The sequence below is a fragment of the Ictalurus punctatus genome, chromosome 10 (assembly GCF_001660625.3).
Source record: "Ictalurus punctatus breed USDA103 chromosome 10, Coco_2.0, whole genome shotgun sequence".
NCBI lineage: Eukaryota > Metazoa > Chordata > Actinopteri > Siluriformes > Ictaluridae > Ictalurus > Ictalurus punctatus.
The window spans coordinates 28,368,471-28,393,053 of record NC_030425.2 but is presented as its reverse complement, the minus strand read 5'-3'; the positions used below and the strand labels follow the sequence as shown (position 1 = coordinate 28,393,053).

Below are 24,583 nucleotides of genomic sequence, written 5' to 3'. Positions count from 1 at the left end.
CACAATACACCAGGTACACAATTTATATTTTTACGTTTAAAAACATCAGCACGGCAATACAGTGGTTCCATCCTTATCTCAGTGTTCTCGGACGTCCCCAAAACATGGCACTGGGTGATGGACTGGGAACCGGTGTCTCAACCAGGCCTCTGAATTCGCACCTCACACCTAGTGTTCCTGGGCGAGACTCGGGATCAACCACGATGAAGCCCTTGCTGCTGAAGATGGAATAAATGAATATAAACTTCTTATAAACAGAGAGCGAAAGTGATGAGACTGTCGGCTATGATGAATGAATGAATTAGGAGAAGAATCGAAGCCAGTTCCACGGAGCCGCTGCGCTTAATAAACAGCACACGGGTTCTAAACTTATCACACGTTGAATTGTAATCAGGAAATCGTTTAAAGAAATCCCACTGCAGTGTGTGGTGTCGTCCACAAGGTGGCAGTAGAAACTCATTCTGCTCTCATTACAAGACTTCTAAGAGCCTAGTCATGTTTTTATTCATTCGTTTATTTATTTATTATTAGAATATGCGAAAATGGCATGCATACAGTTGTTCTTTTTCACCAAATACAATCTGGGGATAAAATGAAAGACGGTGGTTTTGAAATAAACGCTGAGATCGGCACCAAAGACCCATGTGGCGGAACCGTGACCCGCTTTCGCCGTGTACGAGGTCGGAGCGGCGGCGGCGCAGATCTGCGGCTCTCGGGTGCGGTCCGATATTTACTCTATTGTCAGAGCGTGCCGTTTTCTTCTGCTGTTATCGCGAGTCCGAGCAAAACAAATTCCCCCAGAACAATGAGTCTGGTGGAAAACTTTTTTTCCCCGCCCGTCTAAATACTTCTCTCTTCGATGTCCTCCTATTTACAAGCCACACACTACTTTTTTTTTTTTTCCCCTTGTTGGCTCATCATAAAAAAGTGCGGCGTGTAAATATTTTGTCCCCGTTTTCCCGTCCCGGAGGTCCGAAACCCTCGGTCCCTGTGCGCGCTGTGGGTTTTATTGTGATCGAACACATGTTGGCAGTATTTTTATGACCTTTACGAGTGTTAAGGTCTGTCCCCCCCCCCCAAAGTACAGTAATGGCTCTAAAAAGCATGCGCACTTAAACGTTAAAACAGTGATCTTTTCCATTCCCAAACATGAAGATTGGACTAAAGCCAGGTTTTGGGTTTTAAAACAACTCTTAACCCGCTATCTTGGTGTCTTGTGGTCTCGGTGTATTCCGCCTCTAGAGGCCGCTCTCGTACCGTATGACGACAGCGGACCCTTCTCAGTCGCTCCCGCAGCGGTCGCAACCGAGAAAAATTTAGCGGTGTGGATTTTTGGCGTTCCAGTAACCGGTTATCGGTACCGATTAATCAGCAACACTGTTCTGGCCCTGAAATTAGCTCCGCCCCCAGCCCAGACAGTTATCTCTCCTCTCTTTAGATACATTTGTCTCATGCGGCAAATGGCTAGGATGTGTTGGTGGAGGGGTTATTATTATTATCATTATTATTATTATTATTCCTTCTATAATTTGATGGGTCAGAGTTTTGCCATGTTACCATGGGAGCCGTGTCTCTATGGCGAGCTCCCTTCCTAGGCGTGGCACAGCACAACACCGCCCTCCGTCTGTCTGCTCGAGCCTCACGCGTGTCCGTCGTGTGCGGCAGGTAGATGGTGGCGGGACATTTTTTGTTTTTGTTTAAAAACTTTTTTTTTTTTGTTCCCCAAACTTGAAGCGGCGGTTAGTTTGAGGTTTTATTAGGGCCGCAGCTCACGATTGTTTTCGTAATCCGCAGCGATGTCACAGACCCGACTGATCCGTAATGACGTGTGCTGTTGAGTTGAAACATCGATTCGATCGATGTTGTTGCATCGATATGAGCGTTTATGGATCATTGGGTTGTTTTTATGAGCGTTACTCAGTCTTTATATTTCTGCAGTGAGTTTTTAACGACGTTTCTAAACGGGAAACTTTCCAAGTTCGATATATATATATATAATACTCTTTCTCTAACACGATTGGTTCCTGTTCAATTTGTTTCCGACCAAAAAAAACCCCCCCATTTGTCTGATTTTGCTTAATTGGCGATTTCATTCAGTTATGATGTAACTCTGCAGTAAGGTTTTCTTAAAAAAAACAACAAACAAATAAGCAACTTCGTTAGTTAACGTTTAAATGTAGCTGTAATAAACCGTCGGTGATTGTTTTTAAGGAACAGAAACTTGCGATGATGCTTCACATTGTAGTTTCAATCCATTTCATTAATTTAACATAAAACATCCCATAATAAACATTTTTATTTAAAAAAAAAAAAATGTATAGTAGTTTTTATACTGTTGTTGTTGTTGTTGTTGTTAAACAGCCTCTTTAACCTATTCATCACTGTCCTTGTACAAGTAGAAACGAAATGTAAAGTTACTCCCAACAAGATCAGAAAGGATTACTAGTATTATTATTTTTAAAGTTTCAGTTTGTTTCATTTCTCGTCAGAACTTATCGACAATGTGAAACTGATCCACAAGCCCGTGTCCCTGCAACCCAGAGGACTGATCAACAAGGGGAACTGGTGCTACATCAACGCCGTATCCTTTCAGACCGCTCGCTGGCCGAGTTCCTCGGCCGGTTCTCCTCCCGCCGTGTCGTTCTCACCGTCCCGTTGTCCTTGACCGTACGCACCAGACCCTGCAGGCGCTGATCGCGTGCCCGCCCATGTACCACCTGATGAAGTCGATTCCCATCTTCGGCGAAACGCAAAGACCCTGCACCTCCACGCCCATGATGGACAACTTGTGAGTCGTGGTTTCCGCCCGCGTCCGGCTCGGCCGCCGGGTCCGTCCGAGAGGTCTCCGGACGAAGGGCGTTTTGGTATTCTCCAGACGCGTGTATAGTATAAGACGCACGAGGGGACGCGTTTTGATTTTCTTTCTTAACGACGCGTTTAGTGTTAACGTTTCATCTCCGGACAGGAAAAGACGAGTAAAAGGGAATCGTAAGTTTCCTCGTAAATTTGACAGCTTTCGCAGAGTAACACGTTAAGTCCCGCGTTCCGGGTCGGATCTGGGTTAGTGACGGGAAGCGGATACGATTCCACGGAGGTTAAATTTCTGTTCTTTCTCCTTTTAATACGTGTTTGTGTTAACTGTGAACGTCGTGTGCTGCAGTGTTCGGCTCGTCAACGAGTTCAGCAACATGCCCGTTCCCTCGAAGGCCAAACAGCAAGGTGAGTCTCTCTCTCTCTCTCTCTCTCTCTCTTACTCACTCACTCTCTCACACACTCACACACACGTACACGGGTCGCCCTGTTCGACGCAATCGTTTGTGGTCGTTTTTTTTCTTTTAATAATTTGTTTGTTCTGTGCAGCTGCAGGAGAGAAGGTGATAAAAGATATCAGACCAGGTGTTCCCTTCGAGCCGACGTATATCTACAAACTCCTCATGCTGATTAAATGCAGCCTCTCGGAGAAGGTAAGGGGTTCGTCCGCCGGCGCGCGGTCAGTTTGTGGTCGTGACTAGAACAAAAACGGCTTGTTCAGTGAGAGCGTTGTGACCGCGCTCTCCTGCTGGCGAAGCGCGAGCGCTTCGTGTAATGCCACGTAGAGTTGTCGAGTCAGCGGTTAACCGCGTGTCGTCTTCCCTCCAGGGTCGTCAGGAGGACGCCGAGGAGTATCTGGGCTTCACGCTGAACGGACTGCACGAGGAGATGCTGGCACTCAAGAAGCTCATCTCTCCACCGGACGAGAGTGCGTTCACGTTTCCTGTCCTTTAAACGCGCCGCACGGTCACGTCAGCTCGTTCACTCGTAACACGTCGCTTACTTGTCGTAAGGTTCATGTTTCGGTAAAGTAATAGAGACTCGACCGGGGGTCAGAAGCGTTAAACGCGTCGAATGTTTTCATTGAACGCAAAACAAACGAGTAATATCGCCGGAACGTTGTTCTAGAGGGAAAAAACACTATTTTGGGAAGTTTAGCCCGTTCGGAGCGCCCCGCTTCCTGTACGCCGGGCCGAAGACGCCCCGATGGCTGTTAAACAGCGCGGTGTGGAACGCTGGAGCGGGAACGTATAAACGTTTCGGGTTCTGTCCAGAACCAAAACGGGAAAATAAAGCTCATCTAATTCGTTCTCAAGGCAGGTGTGAGTCGGGCGTGTTCAGACGTCGCGTTAGTCTCCGCCTCCATACTGAGGTTTTTTTTTTTTTTTTTAAATCTAGAATAGAAAGAAATGTGGAATATGATTCAGATTTTTATTTATTATTTATTCACGAAGGAAAGGGAAAGAATAAAACGAGCTGGTTTAACGCTTTCGGGCCCGATGACGATGATAGTTTGGTGAGATGACACGTCAATAAATAGTATTCGTTTTGTTTATTTCATTATTTGGGTGAGGAATGTGTAACTTTTTTTTTTCTTTTTTCTTTTTCCACAAGACACACTTTGGTCTTTTAGCTTTTGGACTGCGTGTTAAAAAAAACAAACATTTGATAATTTAGTCAGCAGGAAAACCGGTACTGTCGTCGTCCGTCTGTCTGTGGCCGTGGAACATCCCGGTATTCCCGAGACACGCTTCTGGACTCCAAAATCTTGTAATAAAAATCGGACGAGGAACGTGCGACTCTTTCCAAGACACGAGACACCCTTTGGCTTAGAGCTCTCGGACACAAAACGGATAGTTTTGCCAAAAATTATTATTATTTATAAAAAAAAAATAAATAAATTCCAAGCCGAGGTGGACTGTGTATCTATTCCTAAGACACGGTTTGTCCAACGTTTAGCCCAAATGTCATCCATCATCCAAAACGTGTTTTTTACACTAACGTTGGTTTATCGCCACGGCTACGAGACTAATGTAGCTACCAGGTACAGAAAGCTCGCGAGCTCCTTTTTAGAATCCATGTGTGAAAACCATCCGAGGTCCTCGTGACGCCAAACGTGAAGACTTCGCACACCTGTTATTTCATTTCAATATTTTATTTATTTATTTGTCTCACTTGGATAAACCGTTCTTTTAGCCGCGAGTTAATTAGCCTGTTTGCGCGCAGAAGCGTCCACACCGAACGGGCCGGGTTCCCACGTGGGCGCCGAGGAACCCACGAGCAAGGGGGAGGACGAGGAAGAGGAGGGCAGCGAGGACGAGTGGGAGCAGGTTGGACCCAGGAACAAAACCTCCATCACCCGGCAAGCAGATTTCATCCGCACCCCCATCACCGACATATTCGGAGGACACATCAGGTAGGAAATGATCACGACTTGGATTTCCGTCACTGTTTAATTAGGATGTCGTGGGGGGAAACAACCCCCCCCCCCCCCCATGACTTTAATATGTTTTGGCCCGATCAAAGGGGCTTAATTTGAATGTTTCTTTTTTTATGATGTAACAATTTGACAAAAATGAACACCATGATGTATGTCGAAAGGGAAGTTTTCGTCGGTCCCCGAGCAAATCGTGCACCGCCGTCACGTTACCGTATGCAGGAAGCCATTTTGGATCGCACACGCCGCTGAATTATATTCACGTGAAGACCCGGGTAGAAACAGAACCCCACACTCCCGTCTGTTCAGTACCGATGACTAGACCTGATCTATCGATTGCGTTCGGGCACAGGATAGCGTCACGTTAGCGTTCGTCCATCCGTCTTCCGTCAACCGCTGCATCCTGGTTCCCACGCTTCCGCCGTCTCGTCCGTCCTGAGGGTCTCTCTCTCTCTCTCTCTCTATACGTTGGCGATATTAGCACCCGCACTATTTCCTGTCTGACTAAAGACAACCGTTCGGTCGAAGTCTTGTCCAGACTGTGGAAAATCTGAAGTTTTGCGCATCGCGACGCGTCCAGTAGTCGGATTTCTTTCCTCTCCCAGCGCAAAAGTCGACGGTGCGTCGTGGGCTTTCTGCTCTTTTCCATGAGCGTATTTTTCCCCCCCCCCGTGTCACGTCTGGCACGGGTTAAAGCCGAGCTCCTCTTCGTGTTGGATCTGCTCGGTGTTTAATAGGACACGCGAGTGTGTGTGTAGTAGATCTGACCCTCTGTGCACAGCGTAGCAGCTTCTCCAGCTGTGCTTATGAAAAGCAAAACCCGTCCGAGCCAAAAGACTTACACGAACCCCGTCTCGCACAGCGTGTGAGGTTACAGCTTGGCATCGTTCATGACTACATTTGGAGACGGATCTGCCCGAGGTGGTGATGTTTGGGTAACCGGGTTATGAACTGAATTCATTATAAAAGAGGATTGCCTTTAAAGCCTTTGGAAGTCTTACCCGATGCCTAATTTTCATATTCCTGGAAAAAATAACCCCCCCCCCCCCCCCCCCCTTTTTCCTTTCTTTCTTTTCTCAAGCCATTTATTTAATTTTTAATTTTTTTTTTGACTTGGTTTGAGCTCTCCTGAGAGACGTGTTTTGAGCATTTGCAGAAATCAGGGGACGTGTGCGTGTTTCGTATTTTAAGAGAAGCTTTTAGTCCTTTGGCACGGTCCTGCGTGAAATACAACCCGATTTTTAGTTTTGTTTTTAAGGCTCTGACTACAGAATTTCAGGTGCCAATATTTCTGTACTGGTATACTGTTATAGCTGGTACAACTCCATGCTAGTGGACATCACAGGACTTTTTTTTTGGAAATGTCGCACCACTGATTTCATAACTCGCTCCTCGATCGGTGATCTCCTCGATCGCGCGGCCCGTCCGCGATCTCACGAGCTCGGGTTTACGCGAGACGGAGGAAACGCCGCGGTTTTGATTCGTCGCGGATTCGGTCCGAGACACGTTCAGCCAGAGCCCTCTTCGAACACGAGTAAAGCTAAAAGGTCTCGTTCACCGGCATCAATGCGAAAGACTTTCGCGCAAATCGAGTCGATTTCCGCCACCAAAAAAAAAAAAAAAAAAAAAAAAAGAGCAGATTTTGGGAAGAAGCCTGAGCAGAGTCGCGTTTTTTTTGGCCGCGACGATCACAAAAAAAGCGACGTTTTTTCCGAAATCCTGCACGGACGGGTTGTGGACGCGAGCGATTTTGCTGGCGTCTTGTGAAGGTACCGATTTTGCAGAATCGTAGAAAGCTGTCGTCATGGCGCCCTTTTTATAAAACGCAAGATTAGGCTACTTATGTGAACCGATATATTATAAAAGCGTCAAGCTCATCGTTTACCTCCAGCAAATAAAGTTTAAAGGTGAGTCAGCAAAGATGCAGTTATTTTCCTTTCGATATTAAGGTCTCCGTTCCCTCGTACGCTTGCAAAGCTCTGCCCTCATGATTTACGCCGTCCCGTGTAGTAGAGTTGTCTCGGAGATGGCTGACGGGGAGGCCCGTCCGAACACAAAGCAGCATTCTGGACCGAAACGCGGTTTTCCAAACGGGCTTAAAGCTATTTCACCTTTTTAAACCCGAGTAAAGAAGATAATAATAATAATAATAATAATACTTCACAAGCACGCATCACACCGGTCCTAGCTAGGATCAGCTCGCTGTCGAGACCCCTGAGCATGAAAGCATCCTGATACTAGAATGAGCGTCCTGGATGTTGACCAAATCCCGAGTTGTATAAATGACCATCGCTGACTCTTTCTTTTTTTTCTTCTTCTCTTTCTCCCTGTGAAAAAGGCTTTTAAATCTAAAGCACAGGGAATCTGTTTTTCCTCCCGTCATAGCAGAGCGCTGTTGAAGCAAACCAGCGGCGGCTCGTGAATAAAGAAACGCGTCGCTCGTGCAAACACGAAGCAGCTGTCGTGCACAGCTAATGTGTGTTCCTGTGTGTGTCTACATGATGTGTGTGTGTGTGTAGATCGGTGGTGTACCAGCAGAGCTCGAAAGAGTCGGCTACGCTCCAGCCGTTCTTCACCCTGCAGCTGGACATCCAGTCTGAGAAGATCCGCACGGTTCAGGAGGCGCTGGAGACCATGGTGGCTCGCGAGTCTGTCCAGGGCTACACCACTAAAACCAAGCAGGAGGTGCGTTTCCACAGCTGTGTTCGACTCTCAAATCTGATTGGTCAAAAGGCGTCGATTTTTGAAAAGGCGTCGAATCGCAGCTCGTTCCCAAGCGACGTGTACGGCGGATTAATAAAGAGATATTTATTTATTTATTTTTAAATCTGCGTGATTTATCGATACGTTTTCAATAAGGAGCCTCTCGTTTACGGAAGGAGTCTCCAGAAACGCTACGTTTTCCGACATCTCCGGGACAGAGGAGTTTACGTTCTGCGATTTCTCTGTGACACGGGTGGGTTATTGCTGCTCATCATGTAACGTAGCATAAGTAAGAACTTGTTTCGTGGACCTTCCACAGCATTAAATGGAACTAGAATCGGATAAAAAGGTATGCCTCGTTCTTTGATTAAAACCGTTCTCGTCGTCCTGCTGTGTCAGTACGAATAAATCACTTCAGGACGTGCTGCTGTTGGAAATAATCAACGTCGGGGGGCGATGGCCGTAGCTCCGCTTCATCGCTCCGCCCTGTCGTTGAGTGTCTTCCTGAGGTAGTAGTACGCTAAGCAGCGGTTAACTGACGTCAGATCTCAGTTTTCATTGACTTGTGTGCGTTAAATCACAGTGGACATCTGTAAATAATTGTCACAGTCGTGATTTCCATACAAGGTAAACGAAGCATGATTAGCGATCGCCGTCGTGCAGTCCTGGCATTAGCGACGTTATATTGTTCAGTTTAAAAAATAAATAAATAAATAAAAAAATCCGTTATGAGATCCCTTGCATGCTCCAACGTTTCCACTTTCAGGCCCGATTCGGAGTAAACATGTCACGCACAAAAACACGGCGTGTTTAGTTTGGCCGTAGCGGTCGGCGTGTGATGGATCACCTATCCTCAAACCTCCAAAAACACACCACTGTTGTGTACATGCGGTCTGCACGGCCTCGTTTGTAATTTTATGGACTCTCGGTCGGTTCCTGTTTGAGCACTTTAGACCCCAAACAAAAAAAAAGAAAACGATGCTCCGCAAACACATTAACCGCTGTCTGTTAAACGTCTCGAATGCCGGTGAGGAGGAACATCTGTTGCACATGTGTGCTTCTCGTCAGTCGGCGGTCTTTGTGTTCCTGCCGTTTTCTTGGGACGCGGTTTGTGGGTGTGCGAGTAAAAGCAAAGTGTTGCCGAGAGTTTGTTCAGTCCTGTTTATCAGCACTGTGTGTACCCGAGAAAGGACGGGTTTGGGGGAATGGGACTCGTTCCATTGTCTCGTCTCACACACTCTGTCCTCCTCTCGTTGTGTTTTGTCCTGGCCTCAGATCGAGATCAGCCGAAGAGTGACTCTGGAGGAACTTCCTCCTGTGCTCGTGCTCCACCTCAAGAGGTTTGTCTTCGAGAAGACCGGCGGCTGTCAGAAACTGGTCAAGAACATCGATTACCCCGTGGACCTGGAGATTAGCAAAGGTGCGCCTGTTTAGATTTCCTTCAGTCGAGTGACGGGGTTATTGCTGCACAGGTTTTGGAAACAAATCTCTCGTCGACGAATTGAGTTCTCGTTAATCACAACGAGCCTCGTTATTCGATGTTAATATTCTGTATTATGTTTAGTGTGCATGTATTTATATTATACTGCCAATGATTATTACAGTTAAATGGACCATTTTTAGTATTTTATCATAATCCTCAATGTTTCAGACGATAAAAATTTTTTCCAAACAAGCCCATCCATCCAAATAGTCCATCCATCCATCCAAACAGTCCGTCCATCCATTCATCCATCCAAACAAGCCATCCATCCTTCCATCTATCCAAACAGTCCACCCATCCATCCAAACAGTCCGTCCATCCATTCATCCATCCAAACAGTCCATCCATCTACCCGTCTATCCAAACAGTCCTCCCATCCATCCATCCAAACAAGCCATCCATCCATCCAAACAGTCCACCCATCCATCCACCCATCCATCCAAACAGTCTGTCCATCCATTCATCTATCCAAACAGTCCGCCCACCCATCTATCCAAACAGTCCGCCCATCCATCTATCCAAACAGCCCATCCATCCAAACAGTCTGCCCATCCATCCATCCAAACAAGCCATCCATCTATCCAAACAGTCCACCCATCCATCCATCCGCCCAAACAAGCCATCCAAACAGCCCATCCATCCAACCATCCAAACAGCCCAACCATCCAAACAGCCCAACCATCCAAACAGCCCAACCATCCAAACAGCCCATCCATCCATCCGTCCAAACAGCCCATCCATCCAAACAGCCCATCCATCCATCCATCCATCCAAAGTCTGCCCATCCATCCATACACCCACCCACCCAAACAATCCGCCCTCCCATCCAACCATCCAAACAGCCCATCCATCCATCCAAACAGTCTGCCCATCCATCCATCCAAACAGTCTATCCATCCATCCATCCATCCATCCAAACAGTCTGCCCATCCATCCATCCAAACAGTCTGCCCATCCATCCATACAGTCACCCACCCAAACAAGCCGCCCTCCCATCCGTCTATCCAAACAGTCCGAACAAGCTCGCCCATCCACCAATCCATCTAGCCATCAAACCAACTAAGCTTGTCCATCAGTCCCACCAAGCCAATCCATCCATCAAATCATAATCTAGCCAGCCAAGCCCGCCCATCCGTCCATCCAAACAAGTCACCTCATCCATGCAAGCCTGCTCACCCACCCATCCATCCAACCAAGCCTCTCCAATATAGTGAAAATGAATCCCAAATTAATTCTTAACTAACAAAAATGCTCACTACGTAGGACACAGCATAATGGTGCAAAAGTCAGTCACACAGGATGACCATCCCAACCAAGATGATGATTTTTTATTGGTCGATTAGGTAACGGACTCCACACACACTGTTTTGTCAAAAGGGGAGAAGTCATTAAAACCTCCAGCGAGAACGAGTATGTTGTTTGACTGCGTCCCAGCCGTCTGACGAGTTAGCGATCCAGGCCTCATCACACAACCTCTCTCAGGTTCACACCTCATCAGTCTGTAACACACCCGTAAACGCTGTGATGACTCACCCTACAGATCCTAAACCTTTATAGCCAACAGGTCACTTCTCAACACTCTCCAAAACCCCATCAGTCTTAGAGTTTGGAATAAAGCTCTGGATCCGGTTTGGTGCAGTCCTGGTTCCTTTTCGTCGGCTTTAAATCTCCAGCGGAGTATAGCACGTACGAAGATGAACAACGATAATAGAGAAAGAGAGTAGCGTGAGGCATTCCGTGGGGGGAAAAGCAACAAAATACTGCTTACAGCCCCGTTAATAATGCATCATCATCTGGTTAGAGAAGCAAAAACATTTCCCTTCCTTGGACACACTTTTAAGCCTTAGTTAAAACGCAATCTGGAGTCAATCTGACTAGAACGTTCCTTCCCTTTCTTCCGTAACGGCGAGTGTGTCAAGCAGCTGATGTTTACAGCTAGCATGTTTTATGTAATACGAATCCTCTTCTCCGTGCAGATCTCCTGTCACCGGGCGTGCGGAGCAAAACTATGAAAGGCCAAAGAACCTACAGGCTCTTCGCAGGTACGTATGCACATCCACCTCGTTACCACGTACCGCGTCACGACGCGTGAATCACGTACAGGATGATAAAGTAGAGCTCGCTCCCCAGGGCGAACCAAAAAAAAAAAAAGCCGAGTCATCGCCGATGGCCGTGTGCTTGAGGCAGCCCTGGATTCAGGGTAATGAGATGAATATGGAAAAGTTCTGTCACACGTACGTTGGCGTGAGCCGCTTCTCGTGGTGAGGAGCGCTTCAGGTCTTAATAAAGTAACACGGTCGCAGTTCCAGCTAAAATAGCATCCGTCAGGTCTATCACAGGACCGCAGTCCGGATACGGACCCGGACGGTATCGCACCGGACCGACCCGAGTACGTGAGTAAATAGCGTAGAAGTCCGAGACGATCAGAATACAGGAAATCAAACTGCCCGTGGGTGAACATGGACTGCCATGGCTTCTGTCTCAGGTTCTCCGTTTCAGTTTATAGAATCGTGTGTGTGTGTGTGTGTGTGTGTGTGTGTGTGTGTGTGTGTGTGTGTGTGTGTGTGTGTGTGTGTGTGTGTGTGTGTATTTGTCAATCATTTAGCTGAAAGCAGCCAGCTCATCCACCAGAGAGCTAGAGGTCCGGACGCCATCGACAGATAAGTGTGCGGTTGTTCTCCGCGTCGACAGACAGCAGTAGTCGCAGAAATGGTTGTTATTTTGGTACAAGGGGTCAGATATGAACCAAAAAAAAAAAAAAAGGCCATGTTTATAAACACGTTGCACATGCGGTTCATTCTTGCTCTATGCTGAGTCATGGTGGTTTAACGAGCGAGCCGTATCAGTCAAACCTAAGCGTTAAACGGTATCCGTGGCCGTCGTTCCGTCACGTGCGTCTCGTATCCGGATCTTCGTAAGCGAGGAGTTCTGTGTAACTGGACCGGTGCTCTGAAGCTTCCTTACTTCTGTAGGTTCTAACAAGACCTCGAGTGCTGAGACGCTCTGTTTATTTAAATTTGCGTACATGTTTATCAGCTCCGTTTACACAGGACTCTTCGGCACTCGGACTCCGTTCACGTGCACGTGAGAAGCGCAGTTTTGTGCGAACCATAATCGAGAACCATCGAGTGTCCGGTTCGGGGTGTGACGTTAGTTTGGGATGAGCCAAGTTTTTGTTCGAGTTATGTTTGTAGTTTTAGCGCGCACGGACACTACAAAACCTCTCGCCGCTTTTACCCGACAAAATATGAATACGCGTTCATGGGCAAATTCGGGAACGCCCCCTCGTGCCGTTTAACCAGCTGCTAACGGGCCAGCAAACCATCTTTTACGTTTTCGTCACGCGAGTGTCCGAGATGCTAGACTTACGTCGTTATCTTCCTCAGTGTTTTAATTTATGTAATGTTACCATGGCAACGGCCGATTTGTTCGTCGCTATCGTGGGCCAGGTTGATTAGCTCGCTCGATACACGGGCTCTCCGACCTAAAAGCTTTCGATTGGCACTCTGTTTTTTTTTTTTAAAGTCTAATTTTGAACATGATTGGTTCAAAGCCGGTGAGTTTAATTAGTGACATCACAAACAGAGTTTATGCGAAGCCCTGCCCATGAATCAGCCTTCTATAATATGAATGAAGTACCGCGGGGGGAAAAATGAGTTTTGTGCTGCGTTAACGAATTCGATCCGAGAGGATTTAAACATCACTGACGTTGGGGAATACAAAGTCTAGCGTTATGTGTGTGTGTGTGTGTGAAGGTTTTTGATTCAGATTAAACCGTCAGACGGATTATTAACGGATTATTAGTCTGCATATAAACCGCGCTACCCTTCATACCATCCGTCTCTTGTTTCTCGCTCTCTTGTTCCAGTGGCTCGTTGTGTTTCCTGCACAGCTCGCTGATCTCTTTGAAAACAAACACACACACACACACACACACACGCACGCGCTTCCCTCGGGGGCCGCTATTAATCTTTCCCCGGCCCAGGAGCGAATTACCTCCACTCGTTTATTTTCCTTTCGAGAGGGGGGGTCTTGTCAGAAACTCGCTTTTTCTGTAACCCTTAGCGGAGGCTTGCTCTACCAGCGCTGTAAATTTCCCCAGAAAGCTGACTTTTCTGCTCTTTGGTAAGATCTCCTGCTCTCGTGCAAACATCTGTATTTATTTTGGTAGCCGATGTTCTCCGTAGTGACGATACCCTCGCTGTCGGCAACAGGAACGCGGGGAATTTCTTTAGTCATGTTTGCTTCTCGTAAACGTCGTTTCACGCTTCACGCCTCGTGTTTGTCCCGGGTTCGTGTCACATGTTTGTTGTTCCCGGAAGGAGTTTAAAAGTACACTGTGTTTCACTCCGATCTGGCCGTGTCGTGAATTTTCTGTTTTGTTGGGTTTCGTGTGTGTGTGAGTGTGTGTGTGTGTGTGTGAGAGAGAGAGAGATGCAGTGATGTAGATTATTAAACCCTGCCGATGCGCTCGAGGCTCGTTCACACCGTCTGTGTCGAGTCTGAATCGGAGACAGATCCGGTCTTTTCATTCATACAGAAGTGAGAGGTTTGAGACTCGGCTGCAGATCGGTTCGGTCAGGTGACGCGTGTCGTCCCGTGGGGGGGGGCGGCGTGAATCGAAAGCCAGACCTGTCTGTCTGTCTGTCTGTCTCACTCAGCTTATCATCTCATTAGTGCTCTTTTCTTTCTTTCTTTTCGTCATCTTTTTCTCTCTCATGCCTTCCTTCCTTCTCCCATTCATTATTTTGTTCTCTCTCTCTCTCTCTCTCTCTCTCTCTCTCTCTCTCTCTCTCTCTCTGCCGCCATTTCTTCTTTCTTTCCGTTTCCCCCATGTTTTCATCTGTAGTCTTTCTTTCTTTGCATTCCTCCTACCGTTTCTTCGTTTTTAGTTTCTTTCACACGTCTCCCTTTTTCTGTTTGACGTGTTTATTCTGTAGTCCATTTCTCCCACGTTTTCTTCACGTGTAGTGGTTTTGCTTTCTCTTCTTTCTTTCTTCCATTTCCAGTTCTTCTTTTATTAGATTCGTTCCTCTTTTTTTTTCCTTTGTTACATTCACTTTTTCCTCACTTTTTTTCTTCTTCTTTTGTTTTTTTTTTTATTATAAAATTTGTAGTCTTTCTCCCACTTTTTCATGTGTAGTTGTTTTCTTTCTTTCCTTTCTCCTTCCCCCCCTTCACTTTTTCTCCCGTTTTCTTTTGTGTATTCATTCATTCTTTCTGTCGATGTTTCCCTTGTTCTTTTTTCTTTCTCCAAATTTATTGTGTAGTCTTCGGTTTTCTTTTTTCCCCTTCTTTCATTCTCTTCTTTCCGTCTCTCCCACTCTCTTCTTATGTAGGTTTTCATTCTTTTTCAACACACCTCTCTCTCTCTCTCTCTCTCTCTCTCTCTCTCTATATATATATATATATATATATATATATATATAAAAAAATATATAAAATTGCAGGAAACAATTCAAAGTGCTCCTGGTTTTTCGGCCGTCCGATTGGCCGCTGATTACCCGGAGATCTGAAATAAACCAATCGGGTGTAGCTTCTAAAAGCGCACACACACACAATGACGACAAGCTTCGTGTAGGCAGATGTGTAACTCCGGTCTGAGCTGTACGTCGTGTTCATAACTGTTTGTGACCTTCCCCACAGTCGTCTATCACCACGGGAACAGCGCCACGGGCGGCCATTACACTACGGACGTCTTCCACATCGGGCTGAACGGCTGGCTGCGCATCGACGACCAGGTGGTGAAGGTCATCAACCAGTACCACGTGGTGAAGCAGACTGCAGAGCGCACCGCTTACCTGCTTTACTACCGCCGCGTCGACCTGCTGTAGAAACACACCCACACACACACACACACACACACACACACAGCGCTCATACATACGCACACACTTTCTAACACAACACATACTCACACACCTCAACAGGAACACTGCCCAATTTCTTCGCATGTGAGTTTCCTCCTTTCATCATCCCTCGCTTTTACACACACACACACACACACACACACACACACACACACACACACACACACACACACACACACAGCCGGCTTTTCCACATTTTTGTCATCATTTCAGAGGAAGAGGGGAAAATTCTGGTACCAAATCTGGTATCTAAAGACTTCCATGAGGTGGCGCTCCCTCCCACGCGTGTGCAGACGTTTAGAGACGGACATTGCGGAGCGAAGGACACGACGGACCGAGACGCTTTAATCCCCACGGCCTCGTTCGAGACGGAACCCGAGGGACTGCGCGATATTATATATATATATATATATATATATATATATATATATATATATATATATATATATATATATATATATATATATATATATATATATATATATATATATATTTTTCTTTGTTTAATCTACTTTTTTTTTTAAACGGCATAGTCCGAGAGCGAACAATTGAAGTGTTTTGCCTTTTCTCGAAGGGGTTCGACGGATGTTCCGCCGGGTGAAATCGTCGACTTTTTTTGATGCCCCGCACCAGCAAACTTTAAAACTGCGTCGAACGCGCAGAACACGACTTTCCTTCCGAATCCCAACGGCGCAAGACGCTCTGGTCTGGTCTACCGCTGCCACCTCTTTTCCTCCTCCTCCTCCTCCTCCTCCTCTACTCTCTCGTCTGTTCTTCACGATCTCGACACTCAGGCCTAGCTGAGGGGAAACGAAAACACTGGAGCCATCGGATTATACGGAGACGTCAGACTCGGGAGCGAGGGAGCTGTGGAGCTGCAGCGGGAGACGTGAAATAAACTTTTTTTTTTTTTGGCTTTGCGAGAACCTTGGGTGTGGTTTCTGGGTGTAGATTTAGACTGATTTAACAATTTTAACGCGCTTTAGGACATAACGTTGATTTACAAGGATAAGAAGCTGTTGTGCACGTAAACCTTTTTGAAATTTGATGAATAAAAGTGAAAGATCGAAACGCGCGGCCGAATATATGCACATTTTTCACCGAGAGATCGGACGCCTGGGGAAAGTGCGCGCGATGGTGAACGATGTCACTTTTTTTTTTTGTTTGTTTGTTTGTGTTTTGTTTTTGTTTTGTTTTGTTTTCCCTTTTCTCCACCATCGACCCATGTTTCGGTCCTGTTTTGGTTTTTTTTTTTTAATCGTACGACATTTAAGGGGTGTGTCCAGGGGGCGTGTCTCACTCTGGCTCAGCCAGTCCTGGGCCTTTTATTCAGAGGAGGACGCTGCCGTTACTCCACGTCCCTGCGTCCGGCGGCCTCGGCCTCTCGGTGTACTGTATGCTTCTTGGCGACGGTTTTCGATATCAGAGTCGTGTGATCTTTTCAGTGAACAGCTGGGAATCCTGCATGGCTATACGAGCTAATAAATCCCTAACACACACACACACACACAATCATGTTCGCTTTTGTTTCATCGACCATTCATCAAGCTTATACACTGATCGATTTGTATTAATTTTTTTTTTTAAACAATCCCCCCATTATCCCGTAATTTAGTTTTGATTTGTTTTTATTTGATTGTTCGTCTGAATTGATTTGAATTGAAGAAAAAGAAATTTGACCCGACATTAAGCACAATAACAAATAAAGTTGTACAAGTTCTGCGGTGGATCATATACGTTTTTGTTTTTTTTTTTTTTACTGTTTTTTTTTTTGTTTTTTTTTTAATAACAATAACACAAACGGGAGCTGCACACCAGGACAGAAAAGAAATGTAAGATTGTTTGTTTGTTTGTTTGTTTGTTTCCTCTTTCCAAATGTTTTGGCTTTTGAAATGATCTTATACGTTTATAAGTGTGTATAAATGTCACAACTCTTCTGCCAGCTGATGCAAAAAAAAAAAAAAAAAGAAAAGAAAAAAAATCTTTAATGCTATCTAAGTAATCGCTGTTAGCTGAGATTCTGGTGATTTTACACGCCAGATTTTCTGGAAGTTTCTGAGCCTCTGCAAGAATCCCCTACGTCGCCATCCGTGCTGATCAGGGGTGGGCAAATCCTGAGTTCTCCTTCTTTGCTATTGGTTGCCTGGATGCCTTACTGATGAAGTTAGTGTTTAGCTTGCTATCCAGTGAAGTCGTACGCTAGCTGTGCGAGTTAATATAGTCTAAGAGCGAAATGGAAATACGATTTCACGATGCTGTGTTTTTGACCCGACGGACGACGTTTTCTCCGCACGGTCCGCGTGTAAAACCTGTTCTGCGGGTCCGCCTGGCGTCTTTCGGTTCCTGCACGGGCTGGGCGACGTGACCCGGATGTCACATCACGATACGCGAAGACGTTTCCACGACACGAGACGAGCGTCACGGGATATCGTTTAGCCGCCGGACTGTCGGCAAAACGGTAACGAAATAAACAAAATGATTCAAAATGTCAATAAATCAATCACCGTACCGATGATCTCTCAGAAAAGGGTATGGAGATATCGCCCAGCTCTAGTCTCTAGCGATGTGTTCGCCACTAAATTTACGCTTCGTTTATACACGAAACCCCGAAAAATCCACCGCGATAACCCTTGACCGTCGACACCGTGGATCGTCGCGGCGCTAACGGGCGCACGGAGGGCCGGGCGATGTGCCGCTGGTATCACACCGGCGTACTCCGGGACGTTTCAGCAGGTGGTGGGGTTCAGATGGGGCGAGTATAACGATCCTCGCGCGCGTACGTAAACGTGGCTCCATATCGAATGGAAAACTTTATTTATTTTTTTATTTTGCGAAAGCCAGAGAATCGCTCAAACTCCGCCCCCCGCTTGTGATTTGTCCATCCCTGAGCCAAACACAGCGTCTCACGACTGAGAGTTTTCTCCATCTCGTCTGCTCGAACGTCTTCGTCATCTCTCACGATCACCACTAAAGCCGCCGTTTTATTAAATAACGACGCGCACACACGCACACGCGTGCACACGCGCGCGCAGCTGTTCAATAAAATCGAAGTTTCCCAGAGCAGCTTTGCTTTTGAGAGTTCACACACCGTTTATATACCACTCTCCTCCTCTGCGGCGTCTCGTCGGAACGATTTGAAATATTCTCGTTTCCCGAGACGGCGTGAATTCGGCGCGAGTACGTCCGCCCGGGTGATTTTTTTTAAAAAATGTATTTTTATTTTTATTTTTTTTAAAAACCTTTTCTCGTCGTCCGTTTTCATTCCGACGATGTACGGAAAGACGAGCGTTTCCCGATAACGAAAACCAGCGTACGCAGAACCCGTACGCGTCTCACGAGCGCCGCGAGAAAACTTCCGCAGGGAGTTCGGTCAGCGTTCCTGATTTCGGTCGTCCCTCGTTTGAAATGGAGATTTATCATTATATAATAATAATAATAATAATAATAATAAAGCAAACCAGAGCTAATCCTCGTAAATGTTGGTTCAGACGTCCTGATGATTTTGTTTGTTACTATCGCACTGTCAGTATTTGTTGCTTTTCTATTATTTTGGAAAATAGATTTTTTTTATTTAATTTTTTTTTTTTTTTTATTATTTTTTTTAACCACACTCATCCAGACGCTTTATGTTGAACATTTTTCTCCTCCTTCTTCACTCGGTATAAATGTCAGAGAAATGTCCTGACGTGTTTATATATATATATATATATATATATATATATATATATATATATATATATATATATATATATATATATATATATATATATATATATATATATTATATAAAATATAAAAAAATATTTAAGCGAAAGCTTCTCTGTTTGGTTTGTGCTTCCTAACAGAATACAGCGTATTTGTCTCTCACCTCAGCTTTTTTTTTGTTTGTTTGTTTGTTTGTTTTTGTTTTTTTGTTTGTTAAATTTTCAAATAAAGAAAACTGTGACAAAGCTGTTTCGACTGTAGTTTAGTACTAGGTCTGAGTTCATCGTCATCGTAATAATAAAAACCCGAAAAGGCTACTGTATTTGAGAAACGCGGCCTTTCCCTCTGGGCTCTGGGCCTCCTGTGGGGAGGAATGTGCACTGTAACCGGAAAGCAAACATGAAATAAAGGAGGAACCAATCTTCTCTGTCTGTGTTGGCGTGTGTTGTAAGGATATCGGATGGCGGACGCACTCGCCGCACCGTTTAACGTGCCCGCCCTGCTTCTCCCGCTCTCGAGCCGACCGCGTCGTGGCGTTCTTGCGGCTCGGCTGGCTGTCTGCTCGCCCGAGGTGTGTAGCCTTCGCCCTGCGCCGTTCGCCGGAAGAGTTCTCCCGTTGCACAATACTCGCCTCGTTAATGTCGCGGAGTTTAGGAGCACCTGAAGGCAGAGAACGCTCCTCTTTGTGCTCCACGCTGCCTCCGGTGTGCTTTCATTGCCTTGAGGGCATCTTTTAAAACGTGCCCACGGCCTGGGGTGGTCGTGGAGTAGTAATAATAATAATAATAATAATAATAATAATCCTCCGGAGTGCATGACCACTGCCCAAAAAATGTGAGCGCTCTAATTGTCCAGTATCTTACAGCTGAAGACGAAAGTTTGCACACCCGTTTGGACAACATGGAGGATGTCGGAGTTTTGTTTTATTGTTTCGGGTTTCAGACGTTATTTCAGTATCGCCTAATAAAAATTGTAAAACGCTGTTTTGTTTTGGTTTGTTGTTGTTTTTTTGAAAAAAATTTTTATTTGCTCGCCAATTCCTGTCCGCTAGCGCCCCCCCATTCATGCGAGTAAGTAAAAGTCACTACACGGTTGTTTAAAAAATGTCTTCGAGTTCGATTAAAATGCTACGTGCCCGTCTTCGTGCTAGCGAAGTGCGCTCACCAGAGGCACCGGCGATCCCTGCTGCTCCTTCGTAGTGTCGCTGTACACGTTTGACGAGGTGTCGCACAGGATAACCGTCAGGGTGAGACGGAAGCACGCTTTTCTTCCGTTCTCGTACGTCGGACGGTAACCGGGAACTGAAGAACCGTCGGACCACGCGGTCGATAGGATCGCTCTGAGGAATCCATCATGACTATTTGGATTCGTCGCGTCATACCCGCGCTATATCACTGGAGGTTTGTGGACGGCACATCCAGACAGATTTATTCCCCCTTTTACTGTTCTAATAAGCTCCACGGGGTCTTCTGAGAAGGTTTTCGGCTAGATTTTGGGGCGTGGCTGTGGGGAGTTGTGATGGTTCAGATACGAGAGCGTTAGCGAGGTTGAGTTCAGGCGCTGATGTTGATGTGAGGAGGCTCCGGGGTTCCAGTTCATCCCTAAGGTGTACAATGGGGTTGAGGTCAGGGATCTGTTCAGGACACTCGGGTTCTTCTACCTTCAGACGCCATGCAGGAGCGTCGTCATGCCGGAACACGTTTGGGCGTCTTGGTTCCAGTGAAGGGAAATTGTAAAGCTACGGCGTACAAAGGCATTCGATACCATTGTGTGCTTTGAACTTTGCGGCCAAGGCTCGGGGATGAACCGCATACGGGCGTCCGGTCCAGGGTCTGCATGCTTTTGGTCGTATCGTGTAATTTTTTTTCCAAAATTTCAATTCAGATGTCACAATGTGATTGAAATCGTGGTCGTTCGTTTCCACACGCACACTATTAATTAATTTGAGTTTTAAATCCTCTCGGTTGGAGGTCGTGTCTCGGATCCCGTCCCAGTCGTCTGAACATTCTTCTTCGCGTCTCTCTCTGCCTTCCTTCCAGACTCGAATCGAAAGTTGTTAGGGTTTTTTTTTTTTTTCTTTTTTCCAACCCCCCGAATTACACCTCTCGTATTACACCATGGTGGTTGTTTTTTTGTTTTGTTGTTTTTTTTTGGCCCGGATCTTGACGAAGAACTCTTTTGCGTCATTTATGACGGATTCACGGGAGCTGGAGATATTCTCTTTATGTATGTTTTTTCTTGAACACTCTTTGCGGTAGACTTTCCCCACCCTGAAATCTCAGACGAGTGCTCGAGCTGTTTTCAGACGAGTAATTACGACGAGAGATGCTTTGAAATGTGACCAGATGGAGAAACCCGACACGACCCTCAAACATGCCATGACACACGGCTCTGCTACTCCCGAAGATCTCCTTTTCCATGAGCCAGACTTTGCGCGAGATGAAGAGGGGGGGTAAAAAAACAACCCCTTTGTGGTTTGGGACGTTCAGAGCTCTGGGGAACCTGTAGGTGTCGGCTGGTTGTGGATCTGGGTGCTGTCGGATGGAATCGTACGGTAGGGCGGACGCCGTGTCTGCTCCAGCTGACCTCTATGCAGTCGGAGGAGAAAGGACACGTTATAGTTTAGATTCCCTTACAACAGCACTTTGTCTCCGTGCAGACCGTCCCGTAATGTGGGTTTGTCCGACATGGAGCGCTTCCCGCTTTCCTCGGCGACTGTTGGCGCCTGAGACGTGTTCGGTTAAACAAAGTCCTGGCGTACGAGCTGGAATCTCAACATTGGCCGTGGCCCGTTGTGCTCGTTCTGCCAGCACCTGCCTAAAGACTTACTCACTCTCTCGATTCTAGCGCTTCTACACTGAACAAGCTGGCATGTGGTCGCTAACCCCAATCCACATCTAGCCGAGCCCTGGTCGAGTCTCAAGGGTGTGTTCTCTAGCACGTAACTGCACTCTTTTTTAATCGTGGCGATCAGTCCAGACGGAACCGAGGGTGCCGAAACTTCAGCACCAGAGAATGGCTGTCTTTATTGAGACCCGGCAGAAATGCAGCGAGTTGCTTGTTTTCTCAAACGGTGTTCTGTGGTGCATCTAGTACACTCCTCGTTCTACGCCGTCGTCGCACCCTACGCAGTGAGCACGTGTAGGGAACGGGAAACCGTTCGGCATTCCGTCCTAGCGTGCGCGGCGGAGTCGCTAAGGGAAACCCACGTTGTTACCTGGACCCCCTCCCCCCGGGCCTCTCCAAATAATCGAGTCGTCTTCCCACTACGACTCTGCAGATCTACAGAGCTTTACCCCAATGCAGAGACCCAAAACCACAACAGGAGAAAACACCGAGGGGAGGAGAGACGGTCACAGAGAGACAGACAGAGGGAGAGCGAGGGACAGAGAACGTAGAGGGACGGACGGACCAGGGAGAGAAAGAGGGAGAGGGGGACACAGACGGGAGAGAGACGAGTCGAGTAGTTCTGTGTGGTCGTAACGGCTGTGCACGATGTGCAGTACACGGTGAGGTGAAATAACACCGACGGAGAGAGAAAGACAGTCGGATAGAGACGGAGAGAGAGAAGATGTCTCGCCATCAGTTATTACGTTCATGTATGTACACGTGCACACGCTCGTGCTCGCCCGTTCATCGTGTCGCACCACAGTGCTTGTGGAGTTCTGGATCCTGATTGGTCAGATGAATTTTCTAGAGCAGCAGTTCTGACAATAGCAGCTGCAAATCACCGGTTCATTCATGATTAATGCGCTCGTTCTAATACGTTATCGTTTCTATAGTAACCGCTCATTCACAGGGACGTGTACGGTATAATAATAAAAATAAAAATAAAAAACGGTGTGTTTGTCCTGCTAAAGATTTCTGTTTAACAATTACAGTATGGAAGGAGTCTCCAGTGTCAGCACTTTCTTCTTCATTTCCAGAGAGGATGACGGACAGGCTTGTGAAGGGACGTCTGTTTATTATAGCTGCTATGACGTGAGCGCTTAAAGTGCACCTATGATGGTTTTTCAAATATTCCCTTTCATGTAGTGTGTTATATACGTCACTGTTTGTGAACGTAAAAAAGTCTGCACGAATCGAAACGCACGACAGACGGAGTTACCGACTCCCGAAAGGAGGAATCGATTCTGAATCAGCCGAAATGATTCGTTTGTGATTCCGAACTATACTTCCTGTACTAACCTACGTCGGTTTGTAACAAAAAGCCCCCGCCTCTCGTCTTCATCGGCATCGACAGACGGAGCTGAAACCCGTTACGGTAGTGGGCGTTTCCTTTTTTGGACATCTGACCAATCGGAGCAGAGTACAGAACGAATCCTTTAGAACGGATCATTTAACGAGTCGTTCGTGACACTGGAGGGGGAAAAAGGTAACGCTGCGGTTTGAATTATGAGCACGTTAAAGTGTTTTTTGATCTCGGATGCACGTAAACCTATCGTACGAGACCTTTAAGACAAAATTAGGCACGTTTCATAACCATGATAGGTGCGCTTTAACAACATTAAATGTAGCTGGATAAAAAGTACGACACGTAATCGCTGGCACTCTTTAGAACACGCTCTTACCGGAAACGAATCAACTTTAGTGTAGTAACAGTGCAGGCCTCATCATGCGGAGAGTTTTATTCCTAACGTGTTAATATGTATCTAAACTTGAACTATTACCGGATTTGTCCGCTGATAAACGGTCACGGTCTTCTTATTTATTTATCTATTTTTATTTGCTTCAGGAATTTAAACGATTGCCACACTTTGACTTTCACAGATGAAGCATGAAGTGTCTGAACTCCTGGAACACTTTGGCTCATCCTTTCTTTCTTTCTTTCTTTCTTCTTTGTCTTGGCGTGTAACGGGAATTTCTCCGTTCTGTGACGCTACGTCATTCCTTTTGCGTTTGCAGAAATCTCTTTTCAGCGTCTGTGATTGAATGAGATTTGGACGTGTGTGGTGGTGTGTTGTTTTATTTTTTTTTCTCGTCCCTGTAATGCCTCGTTTTTCAGGGTCGGGAACCGAGATGAGCGCCATCTAGTGCTTACAAACACGTCCTCCGTTCAAACGTGGAATTTTCCTAGCAGTCACGATGCCAGAACACCAAATCGTCGGACCCTCTGACTGACCACGATGATTTGGCTCGGTCACTTTTCACCAATTTAAAAATAATCTCATGGATTCAACTGAATTTTTTTTTTTTGTCCTCTCCACATTTTACGGCATTTGGCAGACACCCTTATCCAGAGCGACTTGCATCTCGTTGAGTGTTAAGGTCCTTGCCCAAGCGCCCAGCGCTGGCAGCTTGTCGGTGCTGGGATTTGAACTCATGACCTTCTAATCAGAAGTCCATTGTCTTAACCACTGGATGGATGCTGGATGAACACATTTGTCTTGTGCTGATGTACGTTGTTGATTCCCAGCTGGGACTGAACGTTCAGGGACAAACCCTGTGAAGAAGCAGGAAAGGAGGAAGACCTTTTAGAAAGGAGTTTTGTGTGTCAGACCCCCGGGGTTGTTCCCAGGCAGCTGGCTTTGTGTGTTTTTCAACCGCAGAGTTTTACTGGACGTTTCTCTGGAG

At 46.3% G+C, this 24,583-nt stretch overlaps 1 protein-coding gene across 2 annotated transcripts in view; it reads left to right on the top strand.

The window, feature by feature from the left end:
• The window catches only part of usp10 (ubiquitin specific peptidase 10), a 34,748-nt gene extending 19,035 nt beyond the window's left edge, over window positions 1–15,713 (top strand). For both annotated transcript variants that reach the window (XM_053683149.1, XM_017477537.3), the window contains 10 exons: window positions 2,490–2,581; window positions 2,679–2,788; window positions 3,161–3,219; window positions 3,361–3,464; window positions 3,640–3,739; window positions 5,038–5,227; window positions 7,768–7,933; window positions 9,227–9,371; window positions 11,411–11,476; window positions 15,081–15,713. In XM_053683149.1, coding sequence (XP_053539124.1) covers window positions 2,490–2,581; window positions 2,679–2,788; window positions 3,161–3,219; window positions 3,361–3,464; window positions 3,640–3,739; window positions 5,038–5,227; window positions 7,768–7,933; window positions 9,227–9,371; window positions 11,411–11,476; window positions 15,081–15,268 — 1,220 coding nt within the window. In that variant the 3' untranslated portion in view covers window positions 15,269–15,713. The remainder of the gene's footprint in view (window positions 1–2,489; window positions 2,582–2,678; window positions 2,789–3,160; window positions 3,220–3,360; window positions 3,465–3,639; window positions 3,740–5,037; window positions 5,228–7,767; window positions 7,934–9,226; window positions 9,372–11,410; window positions 11,477–15,080) is intronic.
• The last annotated feature ends 8,870 nt before the right edge of the window (window positions 15,714–24,583 follow it).